General features: G+C 40.3%; 2 protein-coding genes across 4 annotated transcripts in view; one reads left to right on the top strand and one right to left on the bottom strand.

Moving 5' to 3' along the window:
• DHX29 (DExH-box helicase 29) overlaps positions 1 to 21,461 on the bottom strand; it is a 30,256-nt gene extending 8,795 nt beyond the window's left edge. For both annotated transcript variants that reach the window (XM_085043558.1, XM_085043557.1), the window contains exons 1-21: positions 21,264 to 21,461; positions 18,676 to 18,749; positions 17,759 to 17,872; positions 17,087 to 17,216; positions 16,576 to 16,718; positions 15,600 to 15,731; positions 15,045 to 15,171; positions 14,522 to 14,683; positions 12,935 to 13,100; positions 12,099 to 12,222; positions 11,094 to 11,690; positions 10,249 to 10,392; positions 9,978 to 10,154; positions 9,237 to 9,377; positions 7,786 to 7,930; positions 7,452 to 7,572; positions 6,376 to 6,460; positions 5,685 to 5,773; positions 4,953 to 5,081; positions 4,039 to 4,114; positions 1,790 to 2,014 (exon numbers count right to left, since the gene is read on the bottom strand). In XM_085043558.1, the coding sequence (XP_084899684.1) occupies positions 1,790 to 2,014; positions 4,039 to 4,114; positions 4,953 to 5,081; positions 5,685 to 5,773; positions 6,376 to 6,460; positions 7,452 to 7,572; positions 7,786 to 7,930; positions 9,237 to 9,377; positions 9,978 to 10,154; positions 10,249 to 10,392; positions 11,094 to 11,690; positions 12,099 to 12,222; positions 12,935 to 13,100; positions 14,522 to 14,683; positions 15,045 to 15,171; positions 15,600 to 15,731; positions 16,576 to 16,718; positions 17,087 to 17,216; positions 17,759 to 17,872; positions 18,676 to 18,749; positions 21,264 to 21,435 (3,273 nt within the window). In that variant the 5' untranslated portion in view covers positions 21,436 to 21,461. The remainder of the gene's footprint in view (positions 1 to 1,789; positions 2,015 to 4,038; positions 4,115 to 4,952; positions 5,082 to 5,684; positions 5,774 to 6,375; positions 6,461 to 7,451; positions 7,573 to 7,785; positions 7,931 to 9,236; positions 9,378 to 9,977; positions 10,155 to 10,248; positions 10,393 to 11,093; positions 11,691 to 12,098; positions 12,223 to 12,934; positions 13,101 to 14,521; positions 14,684 to 15,044; positions 15,172 to 15,599; positions 15,732 to 16,575; positions 16,719 to 17,086; positions 17,217 to 17,758; positions 17,873 to 18,675; positions 18,750 to 21,263) is intronic.
• An 84-nt stretch (positions 21,462 to 21,545) lies between these two features.
• Positions 21,546 to 22,310, top strand: part of MTREX (Mtr4 exosome RNA helicase) — a 49,200-nt gene continuing 48,435 nt past the window's right edge. The window contains exon 1 of one of the 2 annotated variants that reach the window (XR_014847080.1): positions 21,546 to 21,903. Coding sequence is in view for 1 of the 2 variants with exons in the window: in XM_085043559.1 (XP_084899685.1) it covers positions 21,791 to 21,903 (113 nt within the window). In the remaining variant the exon portion in view is untranslated. The remainder of the gene's footprint in view (positions 21,904 to 22,310) is intronic. The other variant, XM_085043559.1, reaches the window with a different exon arrangement.

Genomic DNA, 22,310 nt, shown 5'->3' with positions numbered 1-22,310 from the left:
GAGCCATTAACCACCACTCTCTGGATGAGACTGTACCACCACTTTCTTATCCATCTAATAGCTCACCCACTGAATCCATCTTTCTCCAATTTAGAGAGAAGGATGTTGTGGAGGACCATGTTAAAGGCCTTACAGAAGTCCAGATGAATGAATCTGTAGCCTTTCCCTTGTCCACTACAGCAACTCCACCACACAAGGCCACTGCATTGGTCAGGCAGGACTTGCCCTTGATGAAGCCATGCTGGTGTTCTGAATCACACCCTGGTCTTCCAAGTGCCTCAGCATATTTCTTGGAGGATCTGTTCCATGATTTTCCCAGGTACTGACTTGAAACTGACTGGTTAGTAGTTCCCAGTGCCCTCTTTCCTACTTTTTTTTTTTAAAAAGATGGGTACAATGTTTCCCCTTTCCCAGTCACCTGGGACTTCACCTGAGTGCCACAACTTTTTGAATACTGTGACAAGTGCCTTGGCAATTACAGTCAATTCCCTCACTACTCTGTGACGCTTCTCATTGGCTCCCTTAGATTTACATACACTCAGGTTCCTCAGGTACTCATGAATGCAATTTTCTCATACAGTGGGAAGCACTTTGCTCCCCTACAGCCCGCCTTGCAGTCCACCCACTCAAGAACTTAGAAAGAGAGGTTGCCATTGATGACTGAGGCAAAAACATTGTTGAGTACCTCAGCCCTCTCCACATCCGTTGATACCAGCTCATCAGCTGGGGTACATTTTCTCTGACCTTCCTTTTCTGGCTGACATACCCATATAACCCCTTCTTATTCTTTGTGTTCCTTGCCATGTTCAGCTCCATCTTTGCCTTGGCATTCCTCACCCCACCCCTACACAACTAGACCGCATGCCTATATTCTTTCCAGGACACCTGTCCTTGCTTCCACACTGCTTGTGCATTTGCTTGTTGCCCTTGAGTTGGACTAGCAGGTCTCCACTCCTGCCCATATTGTCTTCCCTGCCCAAATTCTTGCACCTGAGAATCCCTTGCTCTTCTACTCTATAAGAGACCATATAATATTGAATTACAGTTTATCTTCTACTATGTCTCAAGGAAAACTTAACACCGTAAGAATTTCCTACACAGAATTCAGCACCTGCTTATATTAAAGCCACTGCTTACATAATGCCTTATATACATTGATAAAAGAAATTAAATTTCCAAGCTCACATGTAATGTTTTGCCAAATGACACGGCAATGAAGGTCAGATTAATCACCTGCTTTACATTACACATCAACAGGAGATATCAAGAATTTTAACTTTCACTTTCCAGGAACTAACATACTCATATTTCCTCCTAATTTGCAGTGAATTAAATGGATTAGATGAAAATGTAAACTATGCCACAGTCTTTATATAATAAATTACCAATTAATTAGTTAGCAATAACTTTACATCAACATGTTCTTGGTCACAAACTGTGGGGTAGTCCAGACTGTCTAACGCACATGTAAGAAGACATTTTCTTTAAATGTCAGACTCCCTGGGATCACCATGGAGGAACCGGAGACCAAGCCTGACTACCCACTGTGATGAGTACCTAGGAGTTTAGAATCACAGAACCATTTTAAATTGGAAAAGATCTTAAAGATCATTGAGTTCAACTGTAACGAACACTTATATTATTCCCCTTAATGTCTGGGTGCTCTCACCTTACAACAAACATTTTAACTTCTTGCATCATCTTTTCAGAATACCACATTACAAGAAATCTGATTAATTGCAAAGAGTTAACAATTTCTATACTTTTTAAATTTTTTTTTTTTACTCACCACAGGATCCAAGCAGCCAAATATAGCACCAAATATAAGCATTTTGCCAATCTTTACATTAACAGGAAGGGCTGCAAGGTGCTGGCCCAGTGGAGTCAGCTTGGGTTCATTTAACTGACAAGCCCCAATCTTCCTCAACAGGTTCATTGCATTACCAATTACTTGCTGCTGTGGCGGGTCTAATGCTCTGGAAAGAAAATCTTCAGGAGAGCCAAGACTGCATTTCTGTGGAGTAAAGCAGCATATATTTCAATATAAAAATTTATTACAAAGAAGTTTTCTAATAGCTACACAGTAAACTGGAAAGCTGTTCTCATATCAAAAGTTCGTATTGCCCCCCCTCTGAATAAGCCTCTTGCTTCCCAGAAGGCTAATGTGCCCCCATATTAGGTTAATAAAACTTCATTGTTTGGAAAGGTTGGCATGACCTGCTGTTTAGAGAAGTGTGTTACTGATGATCACTGATGAGTAGGAGACTCACAAACCTGATGGGATGCAGTTCAACCTAGCACTAATTTGCCAGATTGCTAGTTTTCCCATGCACATCCTACTCACTTAAGACACAGTGAAAGGTAATGGAATTGCTCCTGTAAGCAGAAATCAATTAGAAGGCTATTTAATGAAGTTTGAATTGTCAAACTGGAATCATATAGTACACTATATGCAGTACACTGAACTGATGCCTTAATAATTTCTAGTTTTTTACTCTTAATGTGTCTGTAACTTAGTGTAGTTCTGTGCTTCTTATAAAGTGCTAAAAACCTCTGCTCCCAGCTCCTTTAGCCAAAACAATCTCCCTGAATAGAGATCCAAGGACACATTCATTACCCTGAAAATATGTAAAAAACTGTGAGTTGTGGGGGTGAGCAAGCCTGGGGTGGTTAACATCATCATCTGAGAGTGACTGGAGAATTAGGGGCCAATATGCTAATAGGATAGGACATATAAAAGCCGAAGAGCTCATGATCCAGTGTCCATTTAGGGTGGAGTCCCTTCAAGGGGGACTTTGCTTGCCTGAATGTATCTTGAAGGCCTTGAATATATTTGTCAGCTTTTTATACTCCTAATTTGTCTTAGCCTCTGTTTCAGGTAGCCTGCTTTTAGGCATCAGAACAGCATGCTTAGATTTTATAGCAGTCAAGTGCTGAGCTATCCCCAACCTGTCGCAGAGCCCCACAATGTAATTACACTGGATCAGGTCTATCCTAGCAAATCTTTTCAGCTACTAAGGTCAGTAATTCCAAAACAGCCAACAGTATGAAGGCGTAGCTCCTCCAAAGGCATGCATAGTTTTTTTAGCTAAGAAGGTGTATTGGGCTTGGGCCAGGTTTAGGTAGCAGGGGCTACTTGGGTGATTTGTGAGAAGCTGCAAGGAGCTTTCCCCACGTCCAGCAGAGCCAATGCCAGGCAGCTACAGGACAGACCTGCTGCAGGCCAAGGCCAAGCCAATCAGTAATGGTGGTCATGCCGCCAGGAGAAGTTATTGCACAGAAACAAATTGCAGCCAGAGAAGAGTGGGTGAGAAAAATGCTGAAGACACCAAAATCAATGAAGAAGGAAGGGGAGGAGGTTCTCCAGCTACTGCAGCCCACAGTGAGGAAGGCTGTCCCCCTGCAGCTCATGGAGGTCCACAGTGGAGCCCACACCCAAGCAAGTGGATGGATGGCTGAAGGAAGCTGTGATGCTGTGGCGAGCCCACACTGGAGCAGGCTCCTGGCAGGACCTGTGGCACCATGAAGAGAGCTTTGCTGGCACGACTTATGACCCTGAGAGGGACCCATGCTGGAGCAGCTAATGAAGAACTGCAAACTGCGGGAAGGATTCACATTGCAGAAGCTTGTAAAGGACTGTCTCCCATGGGAAGGACTCCAAGCTGGAGCAGGGGAAGGATTTCTCCCTCCTTGCTGGAGGGTAGGAGGTAGAGAACTGGAAATAAAAAGTTAAGTCCAGGAAAGTGGGAGTGGTGCATGGAAAGTGCATATAAGATTTGGTTTCTACTTCTCGTTAACCTACTCCAACATGATTGGCTATAAATTCAATTAATTTTCACAAATCAAGTCTGTTTTGCTTGGGACAGTAATTGGTGAGTCATCTCCCCGGGTCCTTATCTCTAGCTATGAGCCTTTCATTGTATTTTCTCTCCCATCCAGTTGAGGAGGAGAGTAAGAGAGGAGCTTTGGGGCCACCCAGTGTCCAGCCATGGTCAACCCACCACACAAGGTTAGCAATTCTAAAATCAGAAACCATACCATAATATGAAGGCATAATTCCTCCAAAGGCACACGCAGTATTTCTGGAACAGAATATTCCATGAAACTTTCAAATCTGCAACATCATAAAAACACAGAAACACAAATATCCAGTTAAATCTTTGAATTAAACTCGTAAGTCTGGGCTTCACATGGTCATTCTTTTGCACTTTTTCTCTTGAAGGGCAAGGCGGGGAGTAGTATGGGCAAGCCATTCATACTTTGAACTATGGCATGTGTTGTAACTTGTAAAACAAGAGTTTAAGTCAGAGAGGGAAAGACACGAAAACCCAATTTTCGAAACAAGTCTGTAAAATGCATAGCTATCAAACTGAAAGTTTTGTATGTGACTAAGAGGCACACTTCATTGGTTATATCAAAAGACTTTAACCTTAACTGTTTCTCAGCTGAAAGCTGCTTCAGGCTTTCACAAGAGCAGGAAAAAAGGTTATTCCTCTGTAGTAACTGAAGCTATTTCTGCAGTGCCTCCAGCTCTTATCCACAGACATACCTCTTCAGAAACCTACAGATTTGCCTGATAAAAAATTCAAGGTTCAGGAGGTAAGGTTTGCACAAGTTTGATGTGAGGCAAGCAGGTGTTACTAAAAACTGATGTTTCACAATTACTTGGTGCTGCATTTTTCCTTTAGTTATGAGTATTTTTTTTAAACACATTACAGAGATATTAAGAATAAACTTAACTATTTTTAAAAATGTGAAAGACTACTGTAACACTTTACATGTATAAAATTCAAGTTCTGGTCTTGGTTAAGTTTCTTTCCAGTTTAATCTTTCTGGTTTGCAGTAACTGAAGTGAATTTCAACACAAATTCTTGGTTTTGCACAGAAAAAAAAAGACAACAATATTCATGTGATTTACAAAATCCTGCTAAGTTACAAGATCCTTACAATACCTGTCTCTCGTGTACATTCGGAAGCAGAACCCATCCCTAACACGTCCAGCTCTTCCTTGCCGCTGCAGAGCACTAGCTTTACTAACAAAGGTCTCTTCCAGGGAACTCATCTGACTGCTTTCATGATACCTTAAAAATTGTAAGGCAAATGCGTGTTCAGATTTCAGAATTAAAATTGTCATGTATTTGCAACATGAACACAAGCATACTTGTGTACATACAATATGAAACACACAATATGAAACACCAGTAATTATTTGAAAATACATTTAGTTTTGGAAACTAAGCATACTGGGAGGAGCTGTATATTATAGAGCCTTAAATACATCTTATCCAATATAAATGTAAAAGCTGAAAAATGAAAGCTCTACAATTTCATCTCCTTGGCAATTCAGAATCGTCCTAACACATTGTGTAGAGTTTTCCACACTGGAAGAGGACAAAAACATAACTTTTAAAAACTGAGGTAGTAGAAAAGATTTCCTTAATTTTTAAAACAATTCTTAATCATGACTATGAATATCTGTGAACAATTTCCCTTGTTCTTCACACCATTTGAAACTCCAAAGATACATCCCAAACTCATTCCTAGAACTGCAAGCTGTTAAATGAGCTCAGTACATTTCTGCATCCATAACTCTAGTGTAATACCGATACTACAGAATTGTTGCACTTCTATCCTCCAAATAGTTACAGCAATCACAGTATGATTGATAAAAATCAAATTCTCACCTATTTTCTTTTGTTCTCCCAGTATCAATTACAAAGACAACATCTGGTATTGTAATACCCGTCTCTGCTATATTGGTTGCCAAGACAATCTGGAAAAAGTAAAATAACATACAGAAGAACTGGAATGTTTAACAGTTTTTATCCTTTAAATCAGTATTATGGAGTAAGTCTGGTTAAAATTTTTTATCCAGAAGCTTTCTGGCAAATAATCTGACAAATAATTAAAAGCTACATGATTTAGAAAATGGTCTAACTTTCCCCTATAAGAGAAATTAAAAGTTAAGAAAGAATTTCACATTCACATTTTGTTTTATAATCCATCAAAATTACTGGCTAACATCTGTCAAAATTATTCAACATTTAATTAAATAGTTTGGCAGTAAATGAAATAGTATACTTCTTAGATAAAAGCTATAGTTACTAGTTAACAATAGCTTAAAATGCAGGAAAACAACATTAAGGAAGTTCACAGAAAAATATGGAGTTTAAAAATTTGCCCAATTACTGTCAAGATTTTCACAGCATATTAGCATCTACCCATTACAGACCAAATTAGAATTGTTTCTTTGCAGAGAGGAAATTCCAGGAACACCTGGTTGTTGTGTAATTCTGTATGACTACATTTTATAACAATTCAGAGTTGAACCCACAGAAAATTTCTATTTTCCATCATGAGCTTTCTATATATTACCTTTCTAATACCAAGAGGAGGTAATGTAAATGCAGCTGCTTGATCTTGCGTTGAAAGAACAGAATGCAAAGCTATCAACCTGTGCCTAGAAAAAGAAATTATAGTAGTAAATATACACTTATCAAATAAAACTGAGTAAAAAAATAACACCAGCACAATGACAACAGTTTGGAGAAAGCAATTAGAATAGTCAATTAAAGAGTAAAACTTTGTATGATTAGGTATGAAAGTCTGCTTCATTGTTTTATTACAATATCTACAAAAAGTAACATAATTAGTTCATAGGGATGTTCTCCCATTCAGTAAAAATACAGGAAAACCAGTACTAACTACAGAACTTAGTAACAGTACTAACTTCTGGTTACTTTACATTAATAGCCTAGCAATAACGGGAGCTAGGTGCCCATGAACCCAAGTTCTTTTAATTGTGCTTTCAAGACAAGCACCATTGCAAACACATGAAACTTTAAGTTTGAGTAATAAAAGCCTTCAGAGACAAGACAGCCACAGAAACTGGCACTTTCCTTCTCTTCCAGGCCTTTACATCTCAGTCCATCAACAAATATTTAGCATTTGACTGCAATTGTTCTTTTTATGCAATTGTGTTGCTAATTTTCAGTTACCCCAAAAAAAAAAAAAAAAAAATTTTTGAAATTATCTGTCACTACAACCCTAGGCCATTTCTCCTGGTAGATCCAGATGCTCTGGAGCTCTTCCATGTAAACAGTAAGCCACAGAAATCTGTATGCCAGGTATGGCAGCTTCCATACCCTAAGAAGTGGAAAAGAAGTAGTCAAGTGCTTTTGATTAAGTAAATTTGTTGAAGAATTAAATAGAAAGAAATAAAAAAAAATAATCATACCATTTTTAATTATCTGTCATTTTTGCTTGTTTAACTTTTAGATTATAGTAGTAAAAGTACATTGGTATTGTAGTAAAAGAACATTTGTAGTAAAAGCACCATTAGCTCAGAGGTATAACTCTCAGTTTCCCTTTTCAAGAATAGCAAACCTTAATGAATATGTCTGTTGGGTTATAGTTTACCGTATTAACTTAATAGAAAGTATCTGCATTACCTGTCACGCAAGTTAAATCTTCTGTCAGTTGAAATGAGATCATACAGCTGTTGGATATGGGCAAGGCCTGGTAAAAAGATCAGCACAGCACCTTCAATATTCTTGAACTGGGGACTTCTATCTGCAAAATTACAGCACAGGCATAGAGTTAAAACAAACATGCATTGCAAACAGTTTCATGTAACAGGAACTAATGCCAGGCCCTGTGGTTAATACTTTTTAGGATGTTTTATATAAGAATGAAGTCAAGTACTTCATTATTAGTAGAAAGTAATGGAAAACAGGTCCAAAGAACAACCTCAAGTACATAAACTTCTTAAGAAGTGGACTGTACCTAAATATGCAAGCAACTCCAAAATGAGTTCAAGGTTGATCTTGTAAGGGTTCATATATAAGATAGCCTGCTGTGTACGACTGCTATACTTTGCATAGTAAGGAGCCAAATCGATACCAGATCCAGACTGTACTGGGACATACTCCTAAAAAACAACAGTAAGCAGAAAGAAAAAAATCATGTTCTCAGTATCTTAGAAGAACGTAAGAGCAGAAGGTCAATTTGCCATTTACTTGAAACAAAGACTGGGATAAGAGAAATTTAACTAATTTCCCACCAAACCCCGTGCAAGTTAGATTAAATCACAGCCATCTACATAACATTATGGGTATCTGCAACTGTTAAATAACACTCCAGATTAAAAAACCACAGAAAGTCTGTCCAAGAAGTAAACAGGTCCCAGGTCCATACATGGCATTTAGCTAGTATCACTTCAAACTCAGATAACAGGACGTCTACTCTTCTTTCAAAACTCCTGTTCTGGGGTGCAAGAAATTGGTTTCACCTTTTCCCTCTCCCACACCTCACCCTTCTCAACTAATGGTTGCAATGAAAATTAAGAATTATCTAGGTGGCAAATCCTGCAGGGTTTTGGAATAGGAAAAATGGAGAGTTAGCAGCAAAAACATATATTTGAATTGTTTCTAGACACCTTACACACATAGCATGATTTTTATATTATATGGCACTACTGTAAACTGTTAATCAATATACTTAAGGAAGCTTGACACCACCTATCCTTCTGAAGGAAAACAATCAGCAGAGGACACAAGAGTATTTTTAAACATATGTACCAGTGTTTGATCACAGCAAGCTAAATTTGCAGAAGTTTTGCTAAGTAAACTCTTACTTATGTAAGAATTCTTACTCATGTATCTTCCCAAAATACATAGTCTAGATGAACAGCTTAAGCTGCCTAAGTCAGATGGCACTGATAGAATCTCCCCTTCAAGAGTTTTGATCCAAAAGCACATAGAGCTGTCACAGCAGACTACCTAAGGATTAACAATAGCCTGTTAAATGAAACAGCTCTATACAACAATCTCATGTAAATCATCTCATTTGGCATGCCAACTTGGAGGATCTTGGGAGTTTTTCTGCTAAGAAGGATAAGGCCTTGTCTTTTCTGTTGTTAGGTTCACTATGTAGGAGAATTCTTTGGGGGAAAAAACCAAAATGCTTTTCCTGCTGGTGCTTATAGATCCAGAGCTGGAAATCTACAAGAGACCTCAATGTCAAATACAGCAAAATCAGAACAGGAGTTGGAGCAACAATCAAAAGGGTGCAGCATTCATAAAATATTTGTAGGAGTGCCACCGTGTCTGCTTTTTATAAACTGAAAGAATATTTTATATTCTATAATCCAATCACATTTAATTCAAAAGAATAAAAATTATTAAATAAAAAAAACCCCATAACCAAAATTTCCAAGCCAAAACTGCCTATTTTACCTGGTGCTTTGTCGTGCTTCCTCCTTTACCAGTAATATTTATTGTTACTTCCTCCTCCTCCTCCAAGAACTTCTGACAATATTCTGAGTCTTTCTCCAGAACATAGCCAGTTGCTTCAATAACATCTTCAACATGGAAAATCTTCAGTGAAAATTCGCAGAAGAAACATAAAGCATGTCAGAAACTAATCAGCAACCTTTTTCACTTTTCAAAGCTTACATAACAAAGTGAACAGGGCATGCTTTAATGTTGTAATAAATCTTGCAAATTTCAACTTAAATTCTTAGGGTTTCTGAAAACCTAACTTTAGAGCTGCTACAAGTTTATTAAAGGGCTTCTCCACCTGATCACTAACATAACCTTTACCATAGCCTATACAGCACGTGCAAGAAAAACACATAAGAGTGTCATGACAAAGTTACACACAGGGTGGGAGGAATCCTTTAATACTTTCCTTTTTACCTAGGCTGAACAGAGAAAAATCAAATTGTCACTGATGGACTGACTGTAATCAATAAATCCATCAGAAAAAAAAAGTGCAACCATGTACTTCAAAGCCCTAAAGCTATTCTGTATTTTCATAAAAGAAAAAGGACTAAAAGTCCTTGAAAAACTTATTTTATGATCTATATGTTTGGTTAAAAAATAGAGATATAGGTATATTGCCTAGATACTAACCAGGCAAACACTGTATACATGCATATGAAATGTCTTGCAGAATCAAAATAAACATCTACCTACCTCAACTGGGTAGCTCCTCCCCGAGATCCTTAAAATGGGACAGTGTGAGAAATAGCTGGAAAATTTCTCACTGTCTACAGTGGCACTCATTAAAATTAGATGCAGGTCTGAACGTTTATGCAAGATCTCTTTCAGAATAACTAGCAAGAAATCAGACTGGACACTTCTTTCATGTACCTAGAATTAGAAAAACACATCTATAGCAAGAATTTAGTACAAGTCAAGGCCCAGAATAACTATCATTTCTGCAGAATAGGAAAGAGCTGATAACCTCATCTACAATGACATGAGATATACTTGAAAGAAGACCATCTTCTTGAAGTTTCCGAAGCAGGACACCTGTTGTACAGTACAGCAGTCTGGTGGCTTCTCCTGTTCTTGATTCCATACGAATTTGATATCCACACAGGGAATTCTTAAAAAAAATATTAAAAATATATTAGTAACTTAAAATAACATACAAGCTAACAACATTCAAATTTAGGTGAAATTCAGTAACTGTTAGATTCAGATGCTGCACAAGTTGCTTATTAAGTAGTATAGTGAATGACTGCTGTGCTTTCATATAAGTACTTTTCTTTGTTAAGAAAGGAAAAATACAGGTTTATTCAGAGTAGCAAAGAGCTGGTAAAATCAGAGTTCTTTTCAGGACTCTTTGACAGTCTCAAAAATATTTTTGCACAGATTACCCTAACAAATACAGGACTCTGACTTTCTTCAAATAGCAAAATAACATGTTGAAAAGGGACTCTCTCAAAGTAGGGCCTCACTCATGGCAAGAATGGATTGTTTAGAGCATTTTTCAGGGGACTTTTCTTCATCCCCAGTGATAGTGATTCAACAGTCTGTAGGCAATCTGCTCAAATCTTTGACCAGTCCCACTATGAAACACTGTTGCTTTACATCAGCCTCTGAAGATTGTAGAAATCACATATGGATACCTACAGGTTTGCAGGTGACAAGACAAAAAGAAACCGACATACCAAGAGAAGCCCTTTCCAAGGGAAAATAACATTTCATTGTCTAGTTACGTAATAAATAATGTTCTCATTTTTTGTCACCAATCCAGCTCCCTGTATTTGATAAAAAGAGCAAAGGAATTCAGACACATCTTACTTTTCCTCCTGGTCCGGATTCGCAGCCTAGCTCTTCACAAACCCTGGTTGCAAGACTCACTGCTGAGATTCTTCGGGGTTGTGTGCAAACAATGTTACATTTTTTTGATCCTTCATCTAGCAACAAGTCTTCTAATAAGAAATGGGGCACCTGGGTACTCTTCCCACTGCCTGTTTCACCAGCGACAACAACTACTCGATGTTTTTTAAGAGTTTCTACAATCAAGTATCTGTGCTTAAACACAGGTAACTCCTGTCTCTCTTTCAGAAGCCTCTGGTATCTGGAGGAACTTTGCAGCTTCTTAAACAAAATCCTTGAAGGCTCCAAATTATCTGCATCTGAGGTCTCAAGGGAGAGACTGCTGAAGTCCTCATCAGAAACTAAGTTTTCCCAGGAATCTTCAGGACCCTCAGACAGTTTTGGTTGGTTTTCAGACTGTAGCTGTTGTTGTTGTTTGAGTTTATTTAATAATCTAGCAATAAAGGTATCACGAGGCTTGTTGGTTTCCATCTTGCTTTCTTCTTCCTTTTTCTTTTCGATATCCCTCCATTCTAACCAGACATCTCGGTAGGTAGGAGGCAGCAACTGATGAACTGACTTCAGGTGCAAAAAGTAGAAAAAAGTTACATTACACTCTACTCAGTAGTATCACTATAAATTTACAAGTAAATAAACTCAAATGTCAAAAGATATGACAAAAAACATGTAGGAAGCCATTCAAAATATAGAAACTACAAAAGCAGTAATGTAAATGTCAACAATATATTTTTACTTTTAATTGGCTCGCTGTTTATAGAAGACTGGATGTATAGATTTACAAAAAAAATTCTTTATGCTGCAAAGCACATGCACAATTAGATAAAAACGGACATGTAATAAAAGCAAAGCATTTAATGGGAAATAGTACACAAAACTATTTTTTTAAACTTAACTGTAAGTATTATAACCAAAAAAGTGCAGAGGCAGATTCAAGGCAAAGAACAGTAATGCTGGTGAAAATCTTACTTGTCCTTTGGTTAAATGGTAGAGTGCCAAAGTAGCAGCTAGATGTTGTGCTTGCATACTATCTTCTGTTACGATTGTAGGACACATTGCCATTACATCATCTGATGACTTGATAATCCTGACCCTTGAAGAGAAATTTCAAATCCATTTCTCTCAATTTTTTGCTACTGATATGAACAGAAAATACTTATATAATGTATAACTTTCAGCAAAGATTCCAGCAGTGAATTAGTGATTTTTTTCTCTTCACAAACATCTTCATTTGCTTCAAGGCAGAATTATTTATATACATACAGATTACCATTCAGGTCTGCTGTATTCATACATGGTAATATCCTACTTTGTAACACTATGTTACAGACTTGATTTCTAAAAGAAATTAAAAAATACTGATATTTGTACTGTACAAATTTATGGTAGCTTTAATACAAATTTTTAACTTCCACTTTATTTTAACAATCTCCAGAGGGGTTTCATAAACCTAAAACCTATGATTTAACATGTTACTTTGAATAAGAATACCAAACATAAATTGTCCAAATTTATGACACAGGTTTGCTTCAGACTAATCTTCATTCAGCAGTACACAAATAAAAAAAACCTTATCCCCGCTTTTTGGGATCATTCACTGGGATCTTATTTTTGTGACTTTGTCTAATCTAAATGTCGCTTTTGCAGAGCTGTCCAGAGTAAAATACCTCTGCAGTGGACTATAAAAGGGTCTGGGTTAAACACACAATACTAATGTAAATCTCTATCAACAAGACAGAATTGATCAAAATTTTTATTTTGATATGAACCAAAAGGCAAATATAAAGGTTACAGGAAATACATACCTACATTTCCAATACTTTCCAACAGGAATTTTTTCAAAAGCAGGATTTGGGCTCTTGGGAAAATTCTTCCTGCACCAGTCAATCAAAAATTGTTTTGGAGATTTACCAGTCCAGCTTCGAGCACTATAATCAAAATTCCTTATATCTAGTGGTTCTCTCTTTTTCACTGCAAGAGCAGAAAGATATATTTTTAGTCTCCTAAAATTTATTTTACATTCCTCTGAAGTAATCTTTACCTTTTATTTACATGTATTAAACTGGACAGCAGTATGTGCTGAAACGTTTAGCAGAACTACTGGTATCGATGATACATGACAAGTTTCTTCTTTTGCGATAGAAGTATCAAGCAAAAAATTAATTACAGTATTTTGGTTTTTTTGATCACCCAGTAATTTTAGAACTTTTATTTTCTAACAACCAAACTTTAATGAATCTAACAGTTTAAAGATTTACAACCAAAATAGTTTAGTAAGGTGACAGGGTTACAGTGAAACAGCAACTAGCCCTACAACTAGAAAAAAACCTGATTTTTAAGACATGACAGCATGACAAAAATAGCTTTCAGTGTAATCTGCTAACACAAGTGCAGATCCTTTAAAGTCAGCTTGGTCAGTGAGACAGACTGTACACAAATGACACTGAGCTGAGCAGGAGTGCTGATGTGCTGGAGGGCAGGAAGGCTCTGGACAGGGATCCAGACAGGCTGGACCATAGGCCAAGGCCCATGGCCAAGTCCTGGGCCCTGCCCTTGAGTCACAACAACCCCAAGTAGCCCTACAGACTGGGGCAGAGTGACTGGAAACTGCCCAGTGGAAAAGGACCTGGAGGTGCTGATTGACAAAAGCTGAACATGAGCCAGGGTGTGCCCAGGTGGCCAAGAAGGCCAATGGCATCCTGGCCTGGATCAGCAATGGTGTGGCCAGCAGGAGCAGGGCAGGGATTGTCCCCCTGGGCACTGGTGAGGCCACACCTCAAGTGCTGTGTCCAGCTCTGGGCTCCTCACTGCAAGAAAGACATTGAGGTGCTGCAGTGAGTCCAGAGAAGGGCAATGGAGCTGGGGAAGGGTCTGGAGCACAAGTGCTGTGAGGAGCACCTGAGGGAGCTGGGGGTGTTTAGCCTGGAGAAAAGGAGGCTCAGAGTGACTTTATCACTCTCTGTAACTGCCTGAAAGAAGGCTGTAGCCGGGTGGGGTTGATCTCTTCTCCCAGGTAATCAGTGATAGGAGACAGCCTCAATCTGCATCAGGGGAGGTTCAGGCTGGACATTAGGAAGGATTTATTCACAGAAGCAGTGATTAGCCATTGGAATGGGCTGCCCAAGGAGGTGATGGAGTCACCATCCCTGGAGGTGTTTAAGGAAAGCTGAACTTTGGACTCTGTGCTGTGGTCTAGTGGACATTGTGAGGTTTGCTCAAAGGTTGGACTCAATCTGAAAGGTCTTTTCCAATCTAAATGGTTCTGTGATAGTCCACTTTCCTTTCCCACAATCAGAGCTTGCTCACTCAGTACTGAAAACCTAGAAAAACAAGAACTAATTTTGGAAATGTGTGGTACGATTCAAGCTTGCACTGAACCATTCCCAACGCACCTTTGTCTTCCCTTGCAGCACCATCAGGTTTTTCAAGCAAGCTCAAATTCAAAGTGGTTTCTTGAGGCTGAGGTGAGGGAGTTTTTTTCTTTTCATTTTGCTGTTGATTTGAAATCTTTATAGCCGGGTTAAATACTGGATGTTCTTCAAGTAGTGCCATTTCTGTCAGAGAGAGAATATAATTTACACCCAGCAACTCCTTAAAAAACAACTATATTAATTCATCCTATAAAAATGAATTAATTCATCCATTCAAAAATGAATTAATTTATCCAATTCATCCATTCATCCTCCTTAAAAAACAACTATATTAATTCATTAATTCATCCAAAACCAGAACTAATGAAATGTTATCAATTTTTTTAGAATTTGACCGAGAAAGAACAGATTCAGAAAAGCCTTCATTTTACACAGTGGCATAAAAGATAATGAAATCATCTTCAATTCCATCTGACTCCAAGATTTAATTGTCTAACAAATATGCAGACCAGAAAAAACCCACAGGTAACTGGCATAGCTCTACCTTGCTGAATTCTTCTTATTTTCTCTTGTGCGGCCTTCTGACCTTGCTTGTCTTTGTCTTGCTTGGCGATGCTTGCTTGCTCTTTTGCTTCTGAAAGCTTGGCAGACAGATGTACATACCTCTCATTCTATTTCAAACAGAATTATAAATTGCAAGTTGATATGGTATGCTTTCCACTTCTAATGACCTTGCTAATAACGTGCACGGTTTTTTGTCCTCTATACCAAACTTACATAACAGAGAAACAATGAGGTTTTTTTTTAACTAACAGTCAAAACCTCCCACAACTTGATAGTAACTCACTCAATCTCACTGAAATGCATTTTAAGTTTTTCGTTCTGGCATATTACATTCAACATTTTGAACCTAGTACAAGGAAAGGAGAAACAACTTAGGAAAGAAAAAGCTTCAACAGATTTCCCTTCAGTAGCCTGATACATTACTGATAATAGAAGTTGTCTATCCCCAATTTGTAGCAAATAGATCCACCACATGCAGATCTACCAGACATATCAGTTTGTAGAGAGACTTCCATGAAGCATTATTATGTCTTACTGGGTCAAATTTTTCTTCATCTGTCTCTTTCACAGACTCATCCTTCTCTTCGTCACTCTCTTGCTCGGCGTATCGCAAAATCCATTCTTTCATACTCAATTCTTTCTCTTTCTCTTTCCTCACATTCGTTTCCTAAAATCAGAAGTACTGATAAAGTATGCAAAAACTATGCTTTTTTTCGACCAGCATCCAGGAACTACTGTTTAAGATTTTATATATAAAATTAGTTATATGACAAAAAAAATGGAGCAAACTTCCCCAGCCAGGGTGAATATCCCACTATACATGTAAATAGATCTTAAAACGAGAATAATTATATTTGCTGTATGGATAATTTGTATGACATCTGTTTGTTTTCTGGTTTAAGATTCAATAACCTCAGAAATTGAAACACTGAGAGTCTATAGGCAAACTTAAACCCACACAAGCATGTAAAGAGCGCCACATGTAAATAAAAGAACAGAACCACTACAGGATAAAATTAAGCAATTAAGCAATGGAATCATAGAATGGCTTGTACTGGGCGGGACCTTAGAAGTAACCTAGGTGCAACCTCCTTGCCATAGGCAGACACACCTTCCAGTAGACCAGCTTGCCCAAAGCCCCATTCAACCTCGTCTTGAACACTGTCAGGGACGAGGCATCAGCAGCTTCTCTGGGCAACCTGTGCTAGTGTCTCATCATACTCACAGTAAAGAATTTCTTGCTAATACCTAATCAAAACCTCATGAGTTTCCCTGTGCGTTACCACAGAAATGAACTATGAAGAACCTTCTAGACTTCAGAGGAAAAATACCTTCAAAATTACCATTCCACCGAAATGAAAATGTAGGTGACAAGCATTAATAACACAACATTTTCATTAGCTTTCCACATCACTGTTGGAAGTCAATGCAACTCCCATACTTTAGAAAGTTTTGTCCGCGCTTCCCCTCCCGTCCCCGCCAAGTAACTACAGATTAGATTTCCAGATCACCTTGGTTTCGGGGCCATTTTCTTTCTTTTTGTTATTTTCTAAGCAAGGTGGTGGTCCACGCTGTGACACAGCAGAACAAAATTTCGCTCTAGGCTTCTGCTGCTGCTCCTCAAATTGCTGGCTAAAACCTTCAGGCAAAGCATCTTTAAAATAAAAAAAAAACCATGCCACAGAAAATGTCAATAATAACCACAGGAAAATCTTTTAAAGTGTGTTGAGAATCAACTAGAAAAACAGAACCTGAAATAAAAATTAGGCTTTAGGAATTATGCAATAGTATTTGCCTGTTGGACTTCCCCAGAATTCCAAGCGTAGAAACAGGAAGTCCACAAGACTCCATAGACTAAAACATCCCAGAACCAGTCAGCTGTGCATCTAGAAAAGGAACACTGTTGCAACTACTAGTGTTAGAGAAAAATTATATTTAATTATTACTGTGAAGTAGTAATGCTACTGCTTAGCAGGTCCTATTTCTCTTCTGCCAATAACTATTTTCTGTCACCATACTCACCATCAGGAAGGTTTAAACAAAGCCAGTCAAGTGCAGAGTGAAGATCACCACCATATAAAAGTGTATTTTTCATTGCTTCTTCAATGTGCTCAGTTTTAAAAGAGAATCTTTGCAAAGCCATGTATACATCCTACAAATAAGAGAGCCAGAAAATATTAGGATCTAATCTAGCAATCTGATATAGGCTTGCAAAATTCTACTGCCCACATATCAGAAAGCTGGCATAAAAGGGATATAAACAATGTGCATTAATGTATCCAAAAGTTAAGCAAAAAAATCTGGTTTTCACACAGAGTTCAAAATATTTTCTTTTTAAATATGCATGCAGAGGTACAAATAAATCTACATTCCCACCTCTAGCTAAATAAAGACATACTTGCTATTTTTCAGCTACATGGAATGAAAAATGTAGGAAACCTAAAACATTCAACTTAAGGTCTATTCCTTTATCTTGTCTGAAAGCATTTCATTTTAGTTCCTTAATACATGAACATGTACCTTTCTTAATTAGCATACTTCTTGATTTCACTGACTAATAATTAATATAACTACTGAAAAGTGTGCTATACTGGCTTGTACTGCACATAGAAGTGTAGTACAACACTTGTTAAAAATGACAAAAAAGAAACTTTATTCTAAATAAATAATGGAAAATAAAACTTTGAACTGTACCTGCAGTTTCTTTGCAGTTAGTCGTTTTGAAATCATTCCTTTGTCATCATTTTGGTTTTTATGGTTATTAATCACATCAATAATCCTTTTCTCCAAATTACCATTTATCATTACCTGCAAAGAAAAAATTAGTTGATACAAGGTAAACATTAGAAGTTTTTATGACATGTCAATGGTCTTCATGACTAAGGATGTAAGAACACAGAAATCTCTTTGCCATTCAAATTCCAACTTTTCCAGCTTTCCATAAGTGGCCTAAACATCTCTTACAAATAGGACTTCTCTTTACCTTTTGCAAGCTATATGCTTTTACTTGAAATGGAAGAGTTCATTCTCTATTGCAAAGAAAGCCCATTTACATTTTCAAGAAAATTCTGTATGTTAAGAGAAATACTGTAAGGAAATTTATAAAACTTTCTACCAAAAAAATCAAGGCCTTTCTCCTATGCTGGTATAAAATAATTTGAACATCAAGATGCAATCTGTGATACCCTCCTTCCAAAATACCTTTAAAAACAATTGTAGTTTAATAATTCTAGCATTTGAAACTCTTCTAAAATATGAACCAAGCTTTAGTTGCTACTAAGTTTGTCATATAAAATCGGTATCCCTTCTCTGACAGGAAGAAATATTCATATGCACAGCAGAAGTCCAAACCTAACCCTTAAAATAAGTCTTGCACACAAATTATCATTTGTTATTTAAAAAACAGATGTTCTCCTCCATTGTTAATTTACCCCTATTTCTTAAAGCACACTTACAACCTTAAACAAAATCAAACTCAAAATTGTCAATGTCTCATAGATTAATGTAGTTTATGAGTGTACCATAATACTGAAGAAGAGCTGAAGAAATACTTACTCAGCTGAAGCAGTACTATGAAAATCAAAGTTGCTTTACACAAAGAAGAAACTCACCTTAAGAACAGATTTATCCAGATTTGCAGCAGCGCTGGAATCTGTCGTCGAACTAAAACTGTAAGTTTTTGGACCTGCAAATTGCAAATAACCATCAATTACACAAAACCCATAGAGAACATTGTTTACAGCAGCTAGAGAAGACCTAACATGACTGATGTCAGTGCAAATTAACTTGCCAGCAACTTGCAGGTACATAACAATCAGAATAATCAAGAAAGGCCTTGAACAAGGAATAGTAAAGAGGGCTATGACTCTTGCAGACAAATATTAAATTCAAAGAGTATAATGAGAGGAAATAGGATTGACTGCTCACTCTCTGAACACTGAAAAAACATTGCCAAATAGGGAAGTAAATGGCAGGTTCAAAACATGCAAGCCTGTTGAGGATTTTTTTTTACAAAGTACATAGCTATGTAACAGAACTCTTCACCACTAAAGCTATGGATAGAGGACATCTACTGAGGTCCAAGAGCAGAGAACAGCTTTGCACTAAAAAAACCAATTGACATGGAAGAGCATTGGAAAAAAAAAATTGTATCTGGTTCAGGAAGACCCTAAGCCACAGCTGGTGGACGACGTAAGAATATCCTACAGCAGTATCCCTGCATGTCTGATCTGTTCTTATTTAGGTATCTGCTTTTGTCCCCCACCTAGGAGAGAGCAGCACGGGGTTACAGAAAAGCCTTTGGTCTGCTCTGCTACAGTCATTCTTAAATACTTCTCTTTTAACAGCTATTTAAAAAACCCAACCCTAATTCACAAAACTATTTATTGTCATTAGAATGACAACACACAGCTTGCTGTTGAATTCCATCACTTTCAAAGCACCTATACAGTGTCTGGTTTTGCACAGGCAGAAAGAAATGGAGCAAACCTGCAGCTGCCAGCACCCTGTGTGGCTGCGTGCTGCTCCAGGAGGAACAACTATCTCCCAGCAGGCAGGCTGGACAGCTCATCCATTCCAGCCTGCCCACAGAACGGCTTGTGGAGAGCCTGCTTCTAGATCAGACCAGGTTTTGGTAACTGCATTTCAGAAAAAGTATAGTCACCTCTGGTCAGGAGATACAAACAGCAGTCAGCACTCATGTGCTACTCGCTGGCACTTACCAGCACACCCTGCAACCACGAAGTCTTTATATTAATTTATCTTTCACTTACACTGACTGATTTTTCACCACAGTGCACAACCTGGGAGAGAGGCAGAGTATTTTCTGAAGAGGACTGAGCACCATGGTTGTTGGAGGAGTGGAAGACACAAGAAATACACTTAGTAGAGCCCACACTTGTAAAGGCAGAACACATTCTTAGTTTCAGGAGCCTTATATTAACAGATTGCAAGGCTTTTTCTCAACAAGCTGGAATCTCACACGCCCTGGTTATTGCAGGATTTGCTCATGGCCTGCAACACTAGCTCTTCTAATGTTATATGGTATCTGAGCTACTTCTGGCAAAGCTGGCTTACTGAAAATAGGCATCTCACGGTGCTGCAGAACACTACCTTTTCAGACAGCACCCAAACCAGCTTATCCAACACTGCAGAAGTGTCTCCAGTCCTGTAACAGCTCTTTCAAGACCAAACTCCCTCCCCAAAATAATTCCAAATCCACGTTTTTGATAACATACAAACACCGACCTAAGAAGCTCTGGGAAAGTGCTATCCAAACACCTGCTCCACAGGAACTGCTGATAATCTTATAACAAGACTTCTTGTAATTAACACATCGATGCCAACAACGCTTATCTGCTCAGGGACATCCCTGGCAGCAGAATCACAGAACAGCTACAGTTGGAAACAATCTCTAGAGATCACCTAATCCAACCTGACGTGGTATGGCAGGATCACCTAGAGCAGGTGACACAGGAGTGAGTCCAGGTGAATTCTGAATGCGTCTGGAGACTGCATAACCTCCCTGTTATGTTATATATATAACTGCATAACCTGCCTGTTCCAGTGCCCTGCCACCCTCAGTGTAAAGGTCTTCTTCCTCATGTTGTGGTGAAACTTGCAATACTTTGGTTTGTGGCTATTGCATCTTGAGCACCACTGAAAAGAGTCTGGCACCATCCCCTTGGCACATGCCTTTGAAATACTTATATGTATTCCCTGAACAGGCCCAGCTCCTTCACTCTCTTCTCATAAGGAGATGCTCCAGACCCGTCATCATCTTGCTGACCCTCCACTGGACCCTGTCCAGTAGCTCTACGTCTTTCTTGTACGGAGGAAGCGAGAACTGGACACCAAACACCAGACGTGGCCTCACTAGGGCCGCGCAGGCGGGGAGGATCGCCTCCCTTGCCCAGCTAGACAAGCAAGGCGGGCTGAGGCAGGCCCAACCAGCCTGGCAGCACAGCGATTCCAGCCGCCTCTCCCGACGCTGGGTAACACCAGCCCGCGTGGCCGGCCCCTGGCAACGCCGCAGTCTGCGGCAGCCGCACCCTGAGGCTCCCGGAGAGCGCTGCCCCTCCAGCCAGAGCGCCCTCACCCGCGCACACCGCGCCCCCCTCCTCCGCCCGGCCCGGCCCGGCTCGGCCCGGCTCGGCACGGCTCGGCACGGCTGCTCCCGGGGCCCCGCGGGGCGCGGTACCTTGCTTGACACGCGGCTCCTTGGAGGCTGGCGCCGGTCGCGGCGGGACGGCGCGGCTGCCCGGGCCGGCGGCTGCCCCGGGCGGGGCGGCGCGGGCGCGGGCAGCGGCAGTGGCGGCGGCGGCCGTGTGGGCCGCGCTCCCCGCGCGCTGCTTCTTGTTGCGGCCGCCCATGGCGCCCCGGCCCGGCGCGCGCACATCCGGGCACCGCGCGACCGCCGCCGCCTCCCATTGGCCAGCGCTCCCCGCGCACGCGCGCGGGCCGCGCGGCCTGCATGGGCTCCTCTCGCATCGCCTTCAGGAGCGAGGGAGCGGGTGCGCGCCCAGGCCGGGGCTCGCGGAGAGGGCCGGCATCGGGACCGAGATCAAGAGCCAGACAGAAATCGATATCGGGCGCGGGCCGTGCGGGCGGCTCCCGGTGCCAGGGCCAGCGGGAGTCTGTCTCCCCGCGGGAGGCGGGGCCGGAAGAGCCCCTTTCGCGCGGGGCGCGCGGCCCCGCGCACGGCATTGTGGGAACGCGGCGGCCACGATGGCGGAGGCCTTTGGGGATGAGCTCTTCAGCGTGTTCGAGGAAGATGCGGCCGCCGCCTCTGGCACCAAGAAGAGCAAAGCAGGCCCCGCCGAAGGCGCCAGGAGGCCGGGGTAAGGGCGCGGAGTGGGGCTGGGGCAAGGGCGCGGAGTGGGGCTGGCGCAGCGGTATCGGGGTTGCTCTCTCGGCGTGGATGGGGGCTGTAGCGCTGGGCTCGGCTTCTGCCGACTTGTTTGAGTTGCTGAACCGCCTCGGGACACAATGTCTATAAGTGTCGGAAGGGTGGGTGGCAAGAGGATGCAGCCAGGCTCTTACTGGTGGTGCCGAGCAACAGGATAAGAGGCAACAAGCAGAAACAGATGCACAGGAAATTTCTCCTGACCATGAGGAAGAACTTCTTTAGAGCATGGGTGACTGTGTACTGGAACAGATTGCCCAGAGAGTTTATGGAATTTCTCACTGGACATACTCAGGCAGCACCTGGAGTCAGTCCCGTGCCATGTGCTCTAGGATCGCCCTG

The sequence above is a fragment of the Lichenostomus cassidix genome, chromosome Z (genome assembly GCF_008360975.1).
Source record: "Lichenostomus cassidix isolate B80296 chromosome Z, HeHo_3.0, whole genome shotgun sequence".
Taxonomy (NCBI): domain Eukaryota; kingdom Metazoa; phylum Chordata; class Aves; order Passeriformes; family Meliphagidae; genus Lichenostomus; species Lichenostomus cassidix.
Note: the sequence above shows the minus strand (reverse complement) of the source record. Positions and strands in the feature narration are given on the sequence as shown.